At 35.6% G+C, this 15,051-nt stretch overlaps 2 protein-coding genes across 2 annotated transcripts; both read right to left on the bottom strand.

The window, feature by feature from the left end:
* Window positions 1–228: 228 nt before the first annotated feature.
* Window positions 229–10,370, bottom strand: LOC113236973. The gene is made up of 7 exons (XM_026473205.1): window positions 10,028–10,370; window positions 6,555–6,744; window positions 4,738–4,856; window positions 4,427–4,646; window positions 2,166–2,262; window positions 1,786–1,935; window positions 229–726 (listed from the first exon to the last, which is right to left on the bottom strand). Exons 1-7 carry the CDS (start codon window positions 10,239–10,241, stop codon window positions 619–621), a joined length of 1,098 nt encoding a protein of 365 aa, XP_026328990.1. The 5' UTR covers window positions 10,242–10,370; the 3' UTR covers window positions 229–618.
* A 947-nt stretch (window positions 10,371–11,317) lies between these two features.
* On the bottom strand, window positions 11,318–14,405 carry LOC113236982 (rhodopsin, GQ-coupled-like). The gene is made up of 7 exons (XM_026473217.1): window positions 14,197–14,405; window positions 13,455–13,617; window positions 13,127–13,254; window positions 12,806–13,028; window positions 12,523–12,607; window positions 12,242–12,388; window positions 11,318–11,514 (listed from the first exon to the last, which is right to left on the bottom strand). The coding sequence occupies exons 1-7, from the start codon at window positions 14,288–14,290 to the stop codon at window positions 11,344–11,346; spliced, it is 1,011 nt and encodes a 336-aa protein (XP_026329002.1). The 5' UTR covers window positions 14,291–14,405; the 3' UTR covers window positions 11,318–11,343.
* Window positions 14,406–15,051: the final 646 nt, after the last annotated feature.

Genomic DNA, 15,051 nt, shown 5'->3' with positions numbered 1-15,051 from the left:
CAAACGTTCAATGTTTTTCACACACTTTTTGTGCGGAGCGGCGCGGTGCGGTCTGCCCGAATTACACGGATTTTTTGTGCGCCGGACTTTTTGCGCGTCGTGTGCGTTACTGCATATAATTGCATAGGTTCTATTTTCACAGACTAAAAAGTGCGTCACGGATAGTCTGTCGTCTGCGCAGGGCCCTATATGTACTCATGTGTACAGAACTAGGTATAATTGAATTTCTCAGTTCCGTAGCGAGTACCATGAACAATAGAATTTTGATTTAGAATTAAAAAGAGCGCTTTTGTGATATGGTTTATGAAATTATAATTGACAGATTATAGTACAGATGTAGAAAAATTGTTTACGCAACTTTTTCTCAAAATGCTGTTTAAATATTACAGTGTTTTTTTATTAGGGCAGTTTGTACGTAGAAAATACAGAAATTTTCAATAAGTATGATACAACAGTTACTAAACGGACTAAACGGTACGCCTATACAGTTTTTTTAATTATATTGTTTTAATCATTTTACCATGCATTCCGAATATTTCCTTAACGCTATATATCTAGATTTCAAAAACTTCAGAATGGTTTCTTCATAGTCTGTAGCAAATTTGATGATCTTATCATTTACTTACGGACATGGATTGTATCAACACAGGTACGGACTTCCTTAAGTTCATTTTGTGAGTTCCATTCTTCTATAAGTAACACGGCTGCTGTTGCAATCGGTGCCAGCTGAAATATATAGAAAACTGAGTGTTTTTTCTGAGTGTTCGATCTCTATATTAATAATTATAACAAACTAGTGGAGTAATTTCACAAAAAATAATTGAATATCAATTCAATAAAAATTTAATTATATAGAAAACTTTAAAGAAACTCTAAAGGGTGTAGGTACAGATAATTTACAGAGACGTATCAAAGATGTCAGTAACTATTCTTTACATAAAATTAAGTTACCTACTACTATAACTGCCTCAGTGGCCGAACGGTTACCATGCCGAACAGCCACGCAGAAGTCCCAGGTTCGATACCCGGGCCAGAAAAAATATTTGTATGGCCTACATTTCTTTCTCTCGTGATTTTGGGTGTAATTAGTGATTGTCTGTGTGTACATAGCAACCGCGACACAGGATTTTTTTTGTGCGCGGCTATGTTCAGTGTGTGCGTTTAAAAAAAAATTTGGTACGGTTTTGTAAGAAATCACGACTTTTGAATTGACTCTGCTAATTAAGAGTTCGTGTGTCGATTTATTAATGACTGTATAATTTGTGTTAATAGTTTTTTTATGAAAAATACGAAATTTACGAACGCTTCATCACAATATAACCTGACAGCATGGTATAATAAGACAAGCATGGTAACTCCATTCATACGCAGCAGCGCTAAGTGTGCGCTCACCGCGCGCCGTGTACAGACGCACAGGTTCGCATAATAATGTAAGGCGCGTAGGGGACGATCAGCGCTATGCAACGCGAGTGCATCGCGAAATAATGCGAATGTGTGCGTCCTCACGCGTAAAGATTTGTCCCGTAACGTGGTATCAAAAAAAACCCAAAGAAGCGGAAAAGAGAAATGTGTTTCAATAACCAACAAATTTCGACTGTTTTGATATCTCTGCTCCCTAAACAAAAATGTACACATTACACATATTTTTCCTCTTCGCTTTGGTGAATCATTGAACTAAGAAAGACGAAATTATCCTGTCATACCCTTGTCGCTTTTTATTACTCACACGAGATAATGCAGTATAACTCTGTAACCAAAAAATAAAAGACAAATATTGAAACCAACCTGCGACATGAACCAACCCCAGGAAATCATATAATCTGTATGAGATTCAACGATCCTCGGGTTAATGAACTGGGAGAGTACTGTTTCACATCGTAGCATGTACGGAAGTGCCCAGAAAATAAAATTCACCACCAAAATACACTTCACCGTCTGAAATGCAATCATTATGTGTGATTTTTTTTCACCTCTCATATGTATACTGAATATCAAATTTGTATTAGTTGAACATCATTTGCCCATAGAAAAACTTGTTCAAAAAGATGATTAAATGAGATTAGGTACCTATTCAATTTTGTTATTGAATACTGTGGGTTATTTCTAAATACGTTTGTTGACTAAATTTCAATATACCTACTTGTACTACTATTGTACGTACTCACCGTCGTAAAAAATGCATCTGCCAATAATCCGCGTTTAACATTTATTTGGCGACGAAGTTTATTGTACAAGTACTGAACAACGGCCAGCGTAACGATCCTAAAATATTGAAATGAAATAATGAAATTCTGATTTTTAAAACAGTCTATAATATAGTTACATTATATTTTTATATTAAATTAAAAGTACGAGAACATACTAGTTAGTATGTTCTCGTACTTTTAATTTAATTTAAAAAACTAATATGGCATTTTAAACTTGACGTTTTTTAAAACTCTGAACGGATTCTGAGAAGCGAAATTCTTTACCAATATCTTTTTATTTATCGAAACTTTGACGAGAACGTTCATACATACTTGGCTTAAGTTATTCGTAAAAGGAATCACGCAACAAAATCTTATCTTTCCCATCTTTAACACTGGTCCCACCTAAACGTACTTAAAAAAGAGAATAAAAATATAACAAAACGTTTCAACTAGTTTTTCACCTCCTGATCGTACGCATGATAACAAATAACTATTTAAGTAAAATTATTTAAAATTCATCAAAATAAAAGTTCTACAAAAGTTCTGAATGGTAAAGTGCAGATTTTTTTTGCACATTGAAAATATTTTTTTTTGCTGAAGTTGTTTGTTATTAGAAGTACGATCACGAACAGAATCGCGGTCAAAATTTTTACCCCACACTACATAATAATTCAATGGAGATCTTTTTTTCATAACCACTACGCATTCCAGGCAAGAAAAAGTTCAACATCCACTCATATGCAACTCAAACAACAAAACTCAAGGCACGAACGTACAGAGAGTATACTTTGCGGATAGCATCTCCCATAATAAATACGGTTGCAACATGGAAAGTATCCCCATACAAAACAGACACAAAAATTGCCATTAAATCATAGGAACGGTTTCTTTTTTGTAACAAATCCAAGTGCTTTAGTGTATTCATAAGTAAAAACATAATTCCATAAAAAATCCACTTTTTGGTATATTTTCGACCTCGCAATTTGGAATTCTGTTAAGGTACTTTTAATTTTAATTTGTACTAGGACATCCGTAAATGTTACCCTCATGGGAAATTATCGCCAACCCTAGCAGCGAGTTAATTCATCTATAGTAAGCCTTACAAATTTTCAAACTACTAAATGTATTATCACGCTATTACTTAATCATGAGCGTATGATTGGAATTTGAAAATGTACTACAAACAAGTCATAACTATTGACACCTCCAATGAATACTACGCCATTTTGTATCGTTTTTGTAAACAACCATATTTATTTACTAATATTATACTCCCCGAAATTTGTGGAGAAAAAATTAAGAAACAAAAAACAAAATTCGGAAACAAACATGTCATATAGCAAGGCTTCGTTTCGCACTTTTACTTTTTTAGTTTAGGCTAAGTTTTATAACATATTTTAAAAATTAGAAAAAATATACCTACTTACGTAACTTACTTAACTATGTAACTAACCTGTCCACTGTAGATTTAAACCGACAAGTTTTAAATGCGATTGCTACTATTTTATTTAATTTTCTAGTTTATTTTTAATGCGTAAAGAAGAAGGGTCAAATATGACCCAGACCCAGCGCACAAAGAATCCCATCTCAAAATTTTGCTTATATTAGGTAAGTAAATTCTATATAGTTTTTATAGTTAGCAAAAACAAAAGGTAATATTGACATGTCGAAAACAAAAACTATACAGAATTTACTTATCTAATATAAGCAAAATTCAGAGATAAGTTTCTTTTGCGCCGGGAATGGGTTAATTTTCTACGGATTGTGACCTTTCTCCTTTTGTCATTAATAATCATATCATTATTTAATATAAATTAAATAATAAGTATATCAATTTTTAAATTAATTATCACTTCATATCTGTACACTCTTTTTCATTGAAATCTTGTGTCACTTCTAATAGGGTACTTTCCTCTCTTATTATAACGTTAACCAAACACTTTTACTTTATTGTGGAATTCTATCCAGTTTTATGAAATTGAAATAAAAATATTCGTATTGGCGAGAACAACATATCAATATGAGTATCATTATAAAGAATAACATTATTATATTGTAAGTCTGCAACATGTCGATGGCCAAATCTACCTTGTCAGTACTCAAAATTGTAGTCAAGGAAAGAAGACCTGCCTTTAAGAAAACTAAACATTTGTCCTAAAAAAAGGTTAGGTATAAAATGTAACTTGAGCTGTATTATAAGGTTAGTGACAATCGTACATAATTAGAGTATTACTTACATTTTAATCACGTAGAACACAGACACTGGCTTAACGGTTTTTATGAAATGTACGACACCGCGGTACTCTTCAAGTTCAATCAAGCTTATGGTGCAAAATAGGCAATTGTAGTCGTATCCGTAACTTCCGAAGCCAACCATTGGAAGAAATGCGTAAAAGATCGCGTTAATAAAGCTAAAAGTTCCGTAAATAGAATAGGTGAAACTTTTCAGTGGCCAACCTATAATGGATATAAAAATGAAAATAAAAATTACTTAGAAATTAAACATACATTATTATATAATATGGCAATACTAATGATATAACATTACCATATACAATATACTTGGTGTATACATATCGCTCCACGCAGCTGAAAGTCAGGGCTTCCAGTTCGAAAAAATTGAAGAAGTTGTATAGGATACCATACACCTTGCATGACTCGAAAAATCTGAAAGAATATAAAGACCTTAATGAACATATAAAATGTCCTATTCATGTCTAATATAAACTTTACATTTTATGTTTTCTATATCGTCGTTATAATAGAAATAACAATTATTTAATTCACAAAAACTTTGAAATAAATGCAATTGAAATTTCAACGACGATTAAATATTTCTCACATATACCACGGTTATCCACGATAGTTTTTGACTGATGATTTCACATTTCATGGTTTTCCGAGATTATGTAAACATTTGCATTTTACGTAACCAATTACGTCACATTTTCCTATAGATTTAAACCATGTTCTGTAAAAAATCCAGATAATTGGTCTTCGCAGTACATAGGCCGCACTATAAGTTTCCGGAACTGGCCACTTACATAAACAATATTTAAAAAGTAATTACGTTTGAAAATGGAACTCTTTGGCCGTAGAATACAGTTTGTTTCATCTGACTGTCACTTGTTTTACATTGTGGCGTCATTTTAGAAATTGGTTGTCTACATCATCATGGATTTAACTCGTGAACATTTTTGTAGTATGAATTTCTACGACTGTAAGTGTAATGTAACAGCTCAGCGGAGCTTCGCTCGGCTTCAAAGTGCTTTTGGCGATGAAGCACCCATGCAAGACAACTATTTATAGCTGGTTTGTAGAATTCAAACGCGACCGTGTGAATCTCAGTGACGAATGTCGTGATGGTCGCCCGTCCACTGCTGTGAACGACAAAAACATCAATGCTGTGCGCTGTATGATCAAAACAGACAGGCATGTGACATACCATGAGATTCGGACATCTTTAGGCATAGGCATGAGTCAAATACAATCAATACTAGACATTAGGGTGTGAAAAAGCTGTACTCTCGGTGGATCCCACACAATTTGACTGAGGCTCAAAAAACGAATCGCGTCACTTGATGCAATGCCATGCTTACCAGATTCAACGAAGGGGCGTCAAATTTGGTGTGGGACATAGTAACAGGTGACGAGACATGGATTTATAGTTACGATCCCAAACAAAGCAGCAATCGAGCGTATGGGTCTTTCGAGATGAGCCGATACTAACCAAAGTGGCGCGCGTGCAAAGTGCCTCTAAGCGGATGATTGCTTCTTTTTTAAATAAAACTGGACACGTGGCTACTGTTGCTTTGGAGAATCATTGTACCGTGAATAGTGATTGGTACACGACCATTTCTTTGGCGGAAGTTATTAACAAACTCCGTAAAATAACCGTAAACGCCGTATCATCTTGCACCACGATAATGCCAGTTCTCACACGGCCAGACAGACAAATGAATTTTTAAAGGTGAACAACGTTGACCTTATGAGCCATCCCGCGTACAGTCTCGACCTGGCACCTTATGATGTTTATTTATTTCCAAAAATTAAGAACCAGTTACGCGGTCAACGATTTTCATAACCCGAAGAGGCTGTCGAAGAGTATGAAAAATATGTTTCAGAGATTGTCACGGAGGAGTGGCATACATGTTTTCAAAATTAGTTCATTCGTATGAGAAAGTGCATTAACGCTAATGGAGAATATTTTGAGAAACAATAAATTCATTTCTGACCATTTATAGTATAATTTTCTTATTCATTCCCGAAACTTATAGTGCGCCCCACGTATAACGACGTTACGTAAGTATATAACAATGTCAGATGATAACTTTAAGCATTAACAAAACTTTACAAGAACGTTACCTGACTTTTGGAAGTCTCTTGAATTTATTGTCATCCATGTTGTAAGATGCCAAGCCCACGAGGTTCTTTAGCAGCGTGCCCAGAAAGAAAAGTCGAAGTACGTCATAGCTCTTTTTATTGGAAAGACGTTGATAAATAGCCGTATTGGTTCTACTCCACATCCAGACAGCACATAATGTCGACACGACAGCTGCAATGAAAATACATGGATCGATTTGTACCCTCATTATGCTGCAAATTTGTAAAGTTGGTATTTATGGATTCGATAAGTGTCTAATAATCCCTCATAAAATATTTCCTTAAAGAGCAACACGCATAGAAGACGCAAATTTTCCCAGGTAATTTTTGTTATTGTGTCATTGCATTGTGAAGTGCATTATTATATTATGTATTATATTACTTATAGGAATTGTTTTTGTATCCTTGATCCACAGTTAAGCCACATGAAAAACACTTAAGGATTCTTTGGTACTAAATGCATACTTTAGCATGATGATGAAAACAACAAAGAAGCATGATGATGCTTCTTTGTTTGTTTTTTTGCCAGATGTGAATGTGGCTTCCCACAATCGCACCATGGGAAGAAGCTAGACCGGGTAACGCAGACAACATCAATGCATAGTGCAAAATGGGCGGCATCGGTGTGTGGCGATAGGTTGTTATTAAGTGATTGGATTTTTTTTTATAACATCAAGAGACGGGACGAACAAGTCGTGCGCCTGATGGTAAGCTATACGCCTGTCCGTAACAGTTACAGTGCCACTCAGAGCTTTAAATTGCAAAGATCTGAGGGGCACTACCACTACGCCCGTCACCCTGGGACATAAATTGACAAGTCCCATATGCCTGTAATTTCACCAGTACCCTAACCCTTAAAACCGGAACACAGTAATGCCGACAGCAGTGTTTGGCAGCAGAAATAGATAGGGTGGCAGTATTACCCTGGACGAACTCTTTCACAAGGAGCTCTACTGCTACTAAAAATAGTAATTAATAGACTCGGTGTCCTAATCATCATCTTCTTCCCACATCCGTTCAACACTTGGCACCCGAATTCAATGACAAACACATCTCAGCATGCTTGACCGGCAGCTTGATTTTGATTGCCTCTCCCGATCAGGAAGTGCGTCTTTTCCGAGTCGAGGTGTATAATATTGCGGATGGGCTGCCCGATCGGGTCGATTCCGATTTGAATTAAAATCAGGGCCCAGGGCGGTCATAGTGCAATGTGCCAGTTATAAAACCACCCTTGTATTTTTTATCCACTTATATCTTTATAGCACTTCTCAATCTCTTTTACTTACTGCAGATTACTGTAAATCTCGGTGGCTAACGGCTTACACTGTGGGCACTGGAAGAGGAGGTTCCAGGTTCGATTCCCGATTAGATCAGTTTGCAAAATGAAGTTTCCTAAATTTTTTTCCGGTCGACGTATTCTAGGTAGTACTACAAAGTGAATTCCTTTCTCTAGTACTCACAGGGAATCCCAAGTTGGAGACCAAGTAATTAGTGTGGTGGTCCGGCTCATTATTAAAGAAAAATATTAAAATCGAGTTGCGTGCATTGCACAAATATCCCTTTCGGTCTGTTGGTTCTACTCTTGGTTCCACTAGTAGGTCGAGTAGGATTTGATAGTAAATAATAGGAATAATAAACAATATTAAATTAGAGTTAAAAAAGTAAACCAATAACCAATAATATAAATTAAGCTAGTTGCTTCCTACAGTGTGGTAAATATGTTTTTATAGAATTATATATCGCACTGTTCATACATTAGTGTATTAACTCAAAAAGAGGACTTTCTCAGAGACGTAAAAAAAGAATTACTCACTTCCCGCAAAAAAATCATAAAAATGTATATGTCATAGTTTATTATAGGCACTTAAACAATTTCTCAAATATATGTATGTAACAATAAAATGGGAAAAATAATTTCATGTTTTTGAATAAGGATTATTTTAGCCAGAACTAGCTCACATAAAGTGTGTCTCATTTTGAGTTAAGTAGATATCTTTTGATTGTTTCTTAGAATATTCTAACGACGTGAAGAGAATCAAATTTTACTTTCAGTAATGACATAATATTAAATTTCACATATTTTGAGTTACAACACTGTTGTAATAGCAGTGCGATATATATTTTCGGTAAGTTAGTATTTCTTTCCCAAGATTAGTATATTATTCGGAAGTACAGTTGTTTTTTATATTGTGTTTGAACAATTTCTGATTGTTTGCTAAATTTGATTAATTTTGTCGACTTATTCTGTGTTTAACTTTTCAGTAACTCATTTTAACTCAGCTGAGTTAGCTCAGTTCGCTGCATTATCATTTGTTTTTCGGTACCTTTATCTATTAAACCTATTATACCCCACAATTTAATAGGTATTTGAATTACCTTGCCAAATATACAATTTACTTATTTAATATCCTTTTTTCCCAGATTTGTATTATTATAAAGATAAATTTCACAATCTAGGTAAGTACATAGAAGACAATTGTGGTATAATAAAACTAATCGCGAAATAATATATATGAAAACGTTGTTTAGATTTCTCATACCAAATCGCCTAAAAGCCTGTAATTTTCACAAGCTCTGTTCCCACAAGACGCACGGTGCAAGTGCACGGGCTTTCGTTATTGTTGAGAAGATACGTAACAATTTTATTGCGACGATAAAGATAGGTAATCTGCGTCGTGTTGCGCAGCACGGTGAAGCGCGACGCAGCGCGGCTTTACCCTTTTGTAGAAGAAATGTATACTTTATTTAGTAGAGAATATTATGTTCTACATTATATTGCATTTTATAAAGTGTGCCCGGCGCAGCTCGACTCTGGCCACTGCCACCCGCTGCCGCCCGCGGCCGCTTGCTGCATCTTCATTTCCATTTTTTTTTCAAAGAAATGTAGTTTTATCATGTAGAGGATAAAGTTCAAATTATATTGCTCGTTGTAATGCATCGTCGCGTCGCGTCGCGCGGCGGACATTGTGACGCAACCCTTCCCACGCAGAGCGCTCGGAGCGCGATGTATATTACAACGGAGGTGCCCCGCCCCCCGTATCGAGCAAGCTTCGCTTCGCCCACCGATCATAGACAATTCAAACATATGTGAGTATATTCTTCAATTGGAGAATAATTTTGTGAGATCCATAAAATTTATTTTGTAAGTAGTAGTCGTTTAAAAGATTAATTGAAAGTACTAACCTCCCTCAACCTTTTACTTAAGAATTGTAGGTCAACAAAATGGCGGCATTGAAAACTGGTAGAGATAATTTTTTTTTTTCAATATTCATTTAAATAATAAATTAAATTGTAATACTTATCCAATAACCTGCGCATTCAGCGTATGCATATATACATATATGACTCTATAATTTGTAAATAAGAACATTCATCTGTTTTTTTTATCTAAACAGCTGAGCCAATCCTATTAACAATATACGCATAGCATATTTACATAAATGAAGAAAACTTACCGACGTAGAACAGACCATGTGTCATATTCTCGCGCTCCTTGTCTGAGAAGATCTGCTTCCACACGCATGTGTTAGAGCCTTGAGGGTATGTTAAATTTTTGGCTATAGTTTTATATTTTGATAAAGTATTATATTCTGAAAAAGTATTATATTTTGATAGAGTATTATTATATTTTGAAATATATTTAAACGTTAATTTTGGCTTGGTAAACATGGTTAAATTTTCAAACTGCACAAAGAAGATATATAATTCAATCGTTAAGAGATGTACACATCCTATGAGAACGAGGTGAGAGAAATCAATGACTTATGAAGCAGCAATAGCGGATGGCAATCCAGACTCGGCTCAGATATCTAGGTCTAGTTTGTGAAAATCTGAAAGCGCGTGCGCGTGATGCGGCGCAAAGGACATGTGCAGTAGTGCACCCCGGGGTCCCGGCGGGAGCTCGGATTGCACAGCATAAATAATATCCAGTAAAACCTGCTGCGTCACATTCAGATAAATTACAGTATTCTCAAGTAGCAAACGCTCTTAGCAACTAGTAACTAGTAACTTTTTAGTTCAGGAGATATTTACTTTACAAGATAAAAGTAAAAGATATCAAAATCATTGCACTTTTGCACGCACACATTTTTTATTTTACATTTCATTACAAAAGTTAGAAGCAAATTGTAAGTATAAAAGAATTTAGTTAAACGACGCGAAAGTAATCTGAATTGAAATAGTAAGCAAAGTACTGATTTTCAACTTCAACCGTTATAATGAAGTATCGATTTATGTTACTGAAAAGCAAACCTGCTACAGTTAGGTCACGGGAGGCTTCAATCAGGAAACGGTAGCATTGTGTTTGATTACGCCTATTACATAAAGGAATATTAGACGGACATTCTCACCCTTAATAAGAAAGTGACAACTTGGTACTTGGTGCAACGGGCTAAACATTTTCGAGAAACTGACGAAATCATTTAAAAAAAACTACACATGTTCAACTAATACAAAAAGATTTTGAATTAATATGCAAAAAGATCAAGAATTCAATCATTTTGGGCACTAGATAAATGGCATATATCGATGACACAACGTGCCTACTTTTGGTTTATTATAATTGAGGATACAAATAACACTACCTTTACCTTTCTTATTTAGTAGACATTAATATAATTAAAACAATAATTTTCCTTTGGAATTATCAATGAAAAGATATCAAAAAAGAAAAACTTCTTTAAAAATATAACAATTTATTCCTTTTACATTGAATCCTTCAATTATCTTAAAGATCTGAGGGGGACTTAGAACACCTGTTTAGGCTCCAAAATTACTCGTACAACTTGGCACATTCATAAACATTCTTATCATACGGGTTGTACCACTTGGCGCGCTCGGGTGTTGACAACAAAGCGTAGTGTCTTCTCATACGCCCTAACAATGCGGCCCGCAATCTGTCGTCGATCAGTATGTAACATAATACTGGAACACTTGTGGCTGCCTAAAACATAGACATAGTCACACGACAAGCAAAGTCAAAGTTAAACAATCATTTATTCCATAGGTAAAATTTTTAGACTTGAAAACGTCATTTTTTAATCCCCATCTCCTCAGCTCATCTCTTTTTTCATGATATCAAGTAACGGGACGAACGAAATCGTGCGCCTAGTGGTAAGCAATACTGTTAGTGTAGTGCTACTCAAAGCTTTAAATTACAAAGATCTGAGGGGCACTGCCACTGCGCCCGCCACCTAGACATAAGTTGACAAATTCCATGTGCCAATAGTTTCACTAGCACCCATATACACTCTTCGAAACCGGAACACAGCAATGCTCACATTAATGCTGCTTGGCAGCAGAAATAGGTAACGTGGCAGTACTTCCCTGGACGAACTCTTTCACCACGAGCTTTACTGCCACTAAAAATGTATATGTATACTGGCGACTCAGCAAAAGTTGCAATGTAGAAATAAATACAAACCTATATCCTCAGCTCATCTCTTGGTCACTTTGTACGTATTGAGTGTCTCATTGAACATAAAACTTAAAGTTCCACGGTCAAGGTCTCTCTTCACTTGGTTGGCTTAAGTTAATAATTAGGACTACCTTCGTTAAACGTGTCTGTTATTGAGACTGCCCGTTTCTGTAGTATATTCTCTCCACCCGAAAAGCTTTTCCCGTGAAGAAAAATCTGAACATTTTCATTAGCACATTTTACATTTTCTTACCTCAGAAGCAATTGGTGCAATCAAAGCTAAAACAGCTGGCACGTGTGGTCGGTAGCCTAGAACTAGTACAGGAAACCACTGGGATCCCGCCAGTACTGCTGCAGGGACCCACAACGCCAACGTTGTCACCGTGAGAGCTTGAACACTCTGCCGACCACAATAATCTAATCGATAACGTTATTTAAAAAATATATATGCCTAATCTCATTTTGGCTAAGAAAAAGCTAAAACGAAAAATTTAACACTTTTTATAGTTTTAACTTAATAATTACGAGCCCTACCTTCGTTAAACGTTTCTGTTCTTTAGACTGCTCGTTTCTGTAGTATATTCTCTCCAGTCGAATAGTTTTTCCCATGAAGAAAAATCTGGAATAGTATCAGTTATTATCAACTAGCAACCGTACCTATATAAATCTACATCTAAGGACTCAGCTCACCGCCAAATCGTCAGCACCGGCTGACTCTTCCGGTTCTCTATTAATCTATAAAAGCAGGGACCTACCTGTTCACATATTTTTAAAGTACTATAGGAATATGAAATGAATGTGATAATGAGCAACGTACATCGAAATGACCGGTAGGATTCCACATACTATAACATAAGGTGCAGCAAATCCCAATTGTTTAGCTCCACCACTCCATGCTGGCCACAGAAAAGAGCAAGTTGTTCCAGTGGTGTCGCAAGAATATCGTCCATAACCGAATAAAGGCGGAATGGAGAATGTTAGAGATACTATCCAACATAATCCGATGAATAACCAGTAGAATTGGTAATAGAGAGATATTTCTGAAACGATAAAATGTTGAACAGATCGTGGAACAATTAATCAAGTTGAACATGTAAAAAGAATAGTAATAAATATATAACGGGGGTAACTACATTACCTCGTCTATAATGTTTTGCTAATAAGTATCTCTCTAAAACTATAACGAATATGGCTGTGATTTGAAACACACCAAAGAATTGATTCAAAAATGCGAAAAGTTGACAGCACGCAGGGCCATACAACCATCTGAAACAAAAGATCATACGGTTTAGTCGGTAATAACTACTCATATACGTATTTCTTCCATGCGTACTCATGTAGGTACGTGTAGGTACATATTGGGTGTACTACTTTGTAATATCCAGAAATACAAACAAGTACCAATAGAAAGAGTTAGTACGCAAAAAACTTTTTTGATTTGGTTTTATAACTCTGCTTGAACTCACCTTTTGAAAATCGCTGAAGACCCCGCAAAAGGAAATCCAAGTAGGTTCCTGCCCAAAGACGCCGAGCAAAGATTCAGTACCAATATATGGCTTTTGAACACCAGTAGGCGACTGTGGACAAACGTGGCGAAAAGCCAGGCATTGAGCAGCACCCCAAACACACCTGTTAACGAATATTCTTCACTTATAATATGCTAATAGATAATCGATATTATAAAGTTTCATTAGGGCGTATTTAAACCAACAAATTAATCAAATGTGATCAAACTGATGCACTTTAACAAAAAAACACGAACCATCAGCTTTGGACCGATGATATCTATCTACGTAGTAGATTAAAACATTTTTTTCAGAACTTTATACACTACCTATAGTAAGTATATTTAAGTAGCAAATTAATTCTACTGATATTTATATGTAATGTATACATTAACAGTGAATTCTTGAGTGTGACGTCGGCCTAAGAGAGTTAAATTTTTCCTACAACCAAGTGAGCGGAAGAACATCTATGCTCGTAAGTAATTGTTTAAAGAGTGCTCACACTCACTGCAGAGGTACTTTAAACTATATACAGTAAAGAGGACAACAAACTATGCACTTTTGTTCGTATATCGCGTCCAGTGCAACAGAACAAGATCCGTCAATGTATAGCTCGATGTGCTATCATCTGTACAAAGTTTAAACAGGTACCTCTGCAGTGCGTGAGTGAGCGTACGTATACAATTAATTCTGTGTATCTCACCAAAAACGATTAAACAATATCCGAGCAAAGTTTTATACGAACTATCGAAGTGGTACCACGGACACTCGTCTTCATGATAGTTGTAAATTTCCATTGCTCATAAAAAGGTCACTTATCACTGAATTGCACCAAAAGCAGTGGCTTGAGATGATAATAATGCCTAAATAATAAGTAAATTTATGTATTTCGACTAAGTAAAGACGTCCACGTAGGACAAGTTGTTTTAGAGACTGGACAGGTTGACGAACCAACGGGATGTCGGGACAATAGGAACAGATCGGGTTACCAGGGCTAAAGGCATTTGTGTGCGGTATCGAGGGCGTGAACGACTTGTTACGCTAAAGGTTTGTCGAAGTACAGAAAGTAGATGTTGTGAGTGTGCTCTAGTTACTAGAGTCTATTAGAATAGAAATATATCACTAATATTTCTGGTGATTTAAATTTACCTATTTCAAAAACAAATAAGCAGAAGTAATATGTGATTCAGTTTTACTAATAAGTAGGGGAACGTGGGGGAATGGGGGCCTACTAAGGAAAATTGATAATAAATGTCATAATTTATGCAATTTAAATTTTTGTTAGTTATGAACGTACGCTTCACATATCGGGGTACTAGATAATCACAGAAAAAATGTGAAATTAAAATATAATATTTGGTTAAGAAGAAAAACCTAAAACATGTCATTCGCTACCATTACCCCACAGTTCGGGAAATGGGAGCCGGTAAGAATCCCGTATGTCAAATGGGAGCCATTATATATAATCAGTCTGAAAAAAAAATTAAACTAATAAAATATATAAGTTAAAAAGTAATGAGAATAAACAAGCCAGTGTTAAAGGATTATCCAGTGAATA

This window comes from Hyposmocoma kahamanoa, unplaced genomic scaffold (assembly GCF_003589595.1).
Source record: "Hyposmocoma kahamanoa isolate Upper Pololo Valley unplaced genomic scaffold, ASM358959v1 102, whole genome shotgun sequence".
In the NCBI taxonomy this organism is placed as follows: Eukaryota; Metazoa; Arthropoda; class Insecta; order Lepidoptera; family Cosmopterigidae; genus Hyposmocoma; species Hyposmocoma kahamanoa.
Note: the sequence above shows the minus strand (reverse complement) of the source record. Positions and strands in the feature narration are given on the sequence as shown.

Excerpts from the sequence above, each read along its gene's own strand:
- LOC113236973 (XM_026473205.1), bottom strand. The coding sequence starts at position 10,241 with ATGTTTACCAAGCCAAAATTAACGTTTAAATATATTTCAAAATATAAT. Across the intron at positions 4,647-4,737 it reads CACCAAGTATATTGTATATG|GTTGGCCACTGAAAAGTTTC; the intron begins GTAATGTTATAT and ends TATCCATTATAG. Across the intron at positions 1,936-2,165 it reads CAGATGCATTTTTTACGACG|ACGGTGAAGTGTATTTTGGT; the intron begins GTGAGTACGTAC and ends ATTGCATTTCAG.
- LOC113236982 (XM_026473217.1), bottom strand. The coding sequence starts at position 14,290 with ATGGAAATTTACAACTATCATGAAGACGAGTGTCCGTGGTACCACTTC. Across the intron at positions 13,029-13,126 it reads AGCAAAACATTATAGACGAG|AAATATCTCTCTATTACCAA; the intron begins GTAATGTAGTTA and ends TTATCGTTTCAG. Across the intron at positions 12,389-12,522 it reads AACAGAAACGTTTAACGAAG|AGTGTTCAAGCTCTCACGGT; the intron begins GTAGGGCTCGTA and ends TGTGGTCGGCAG.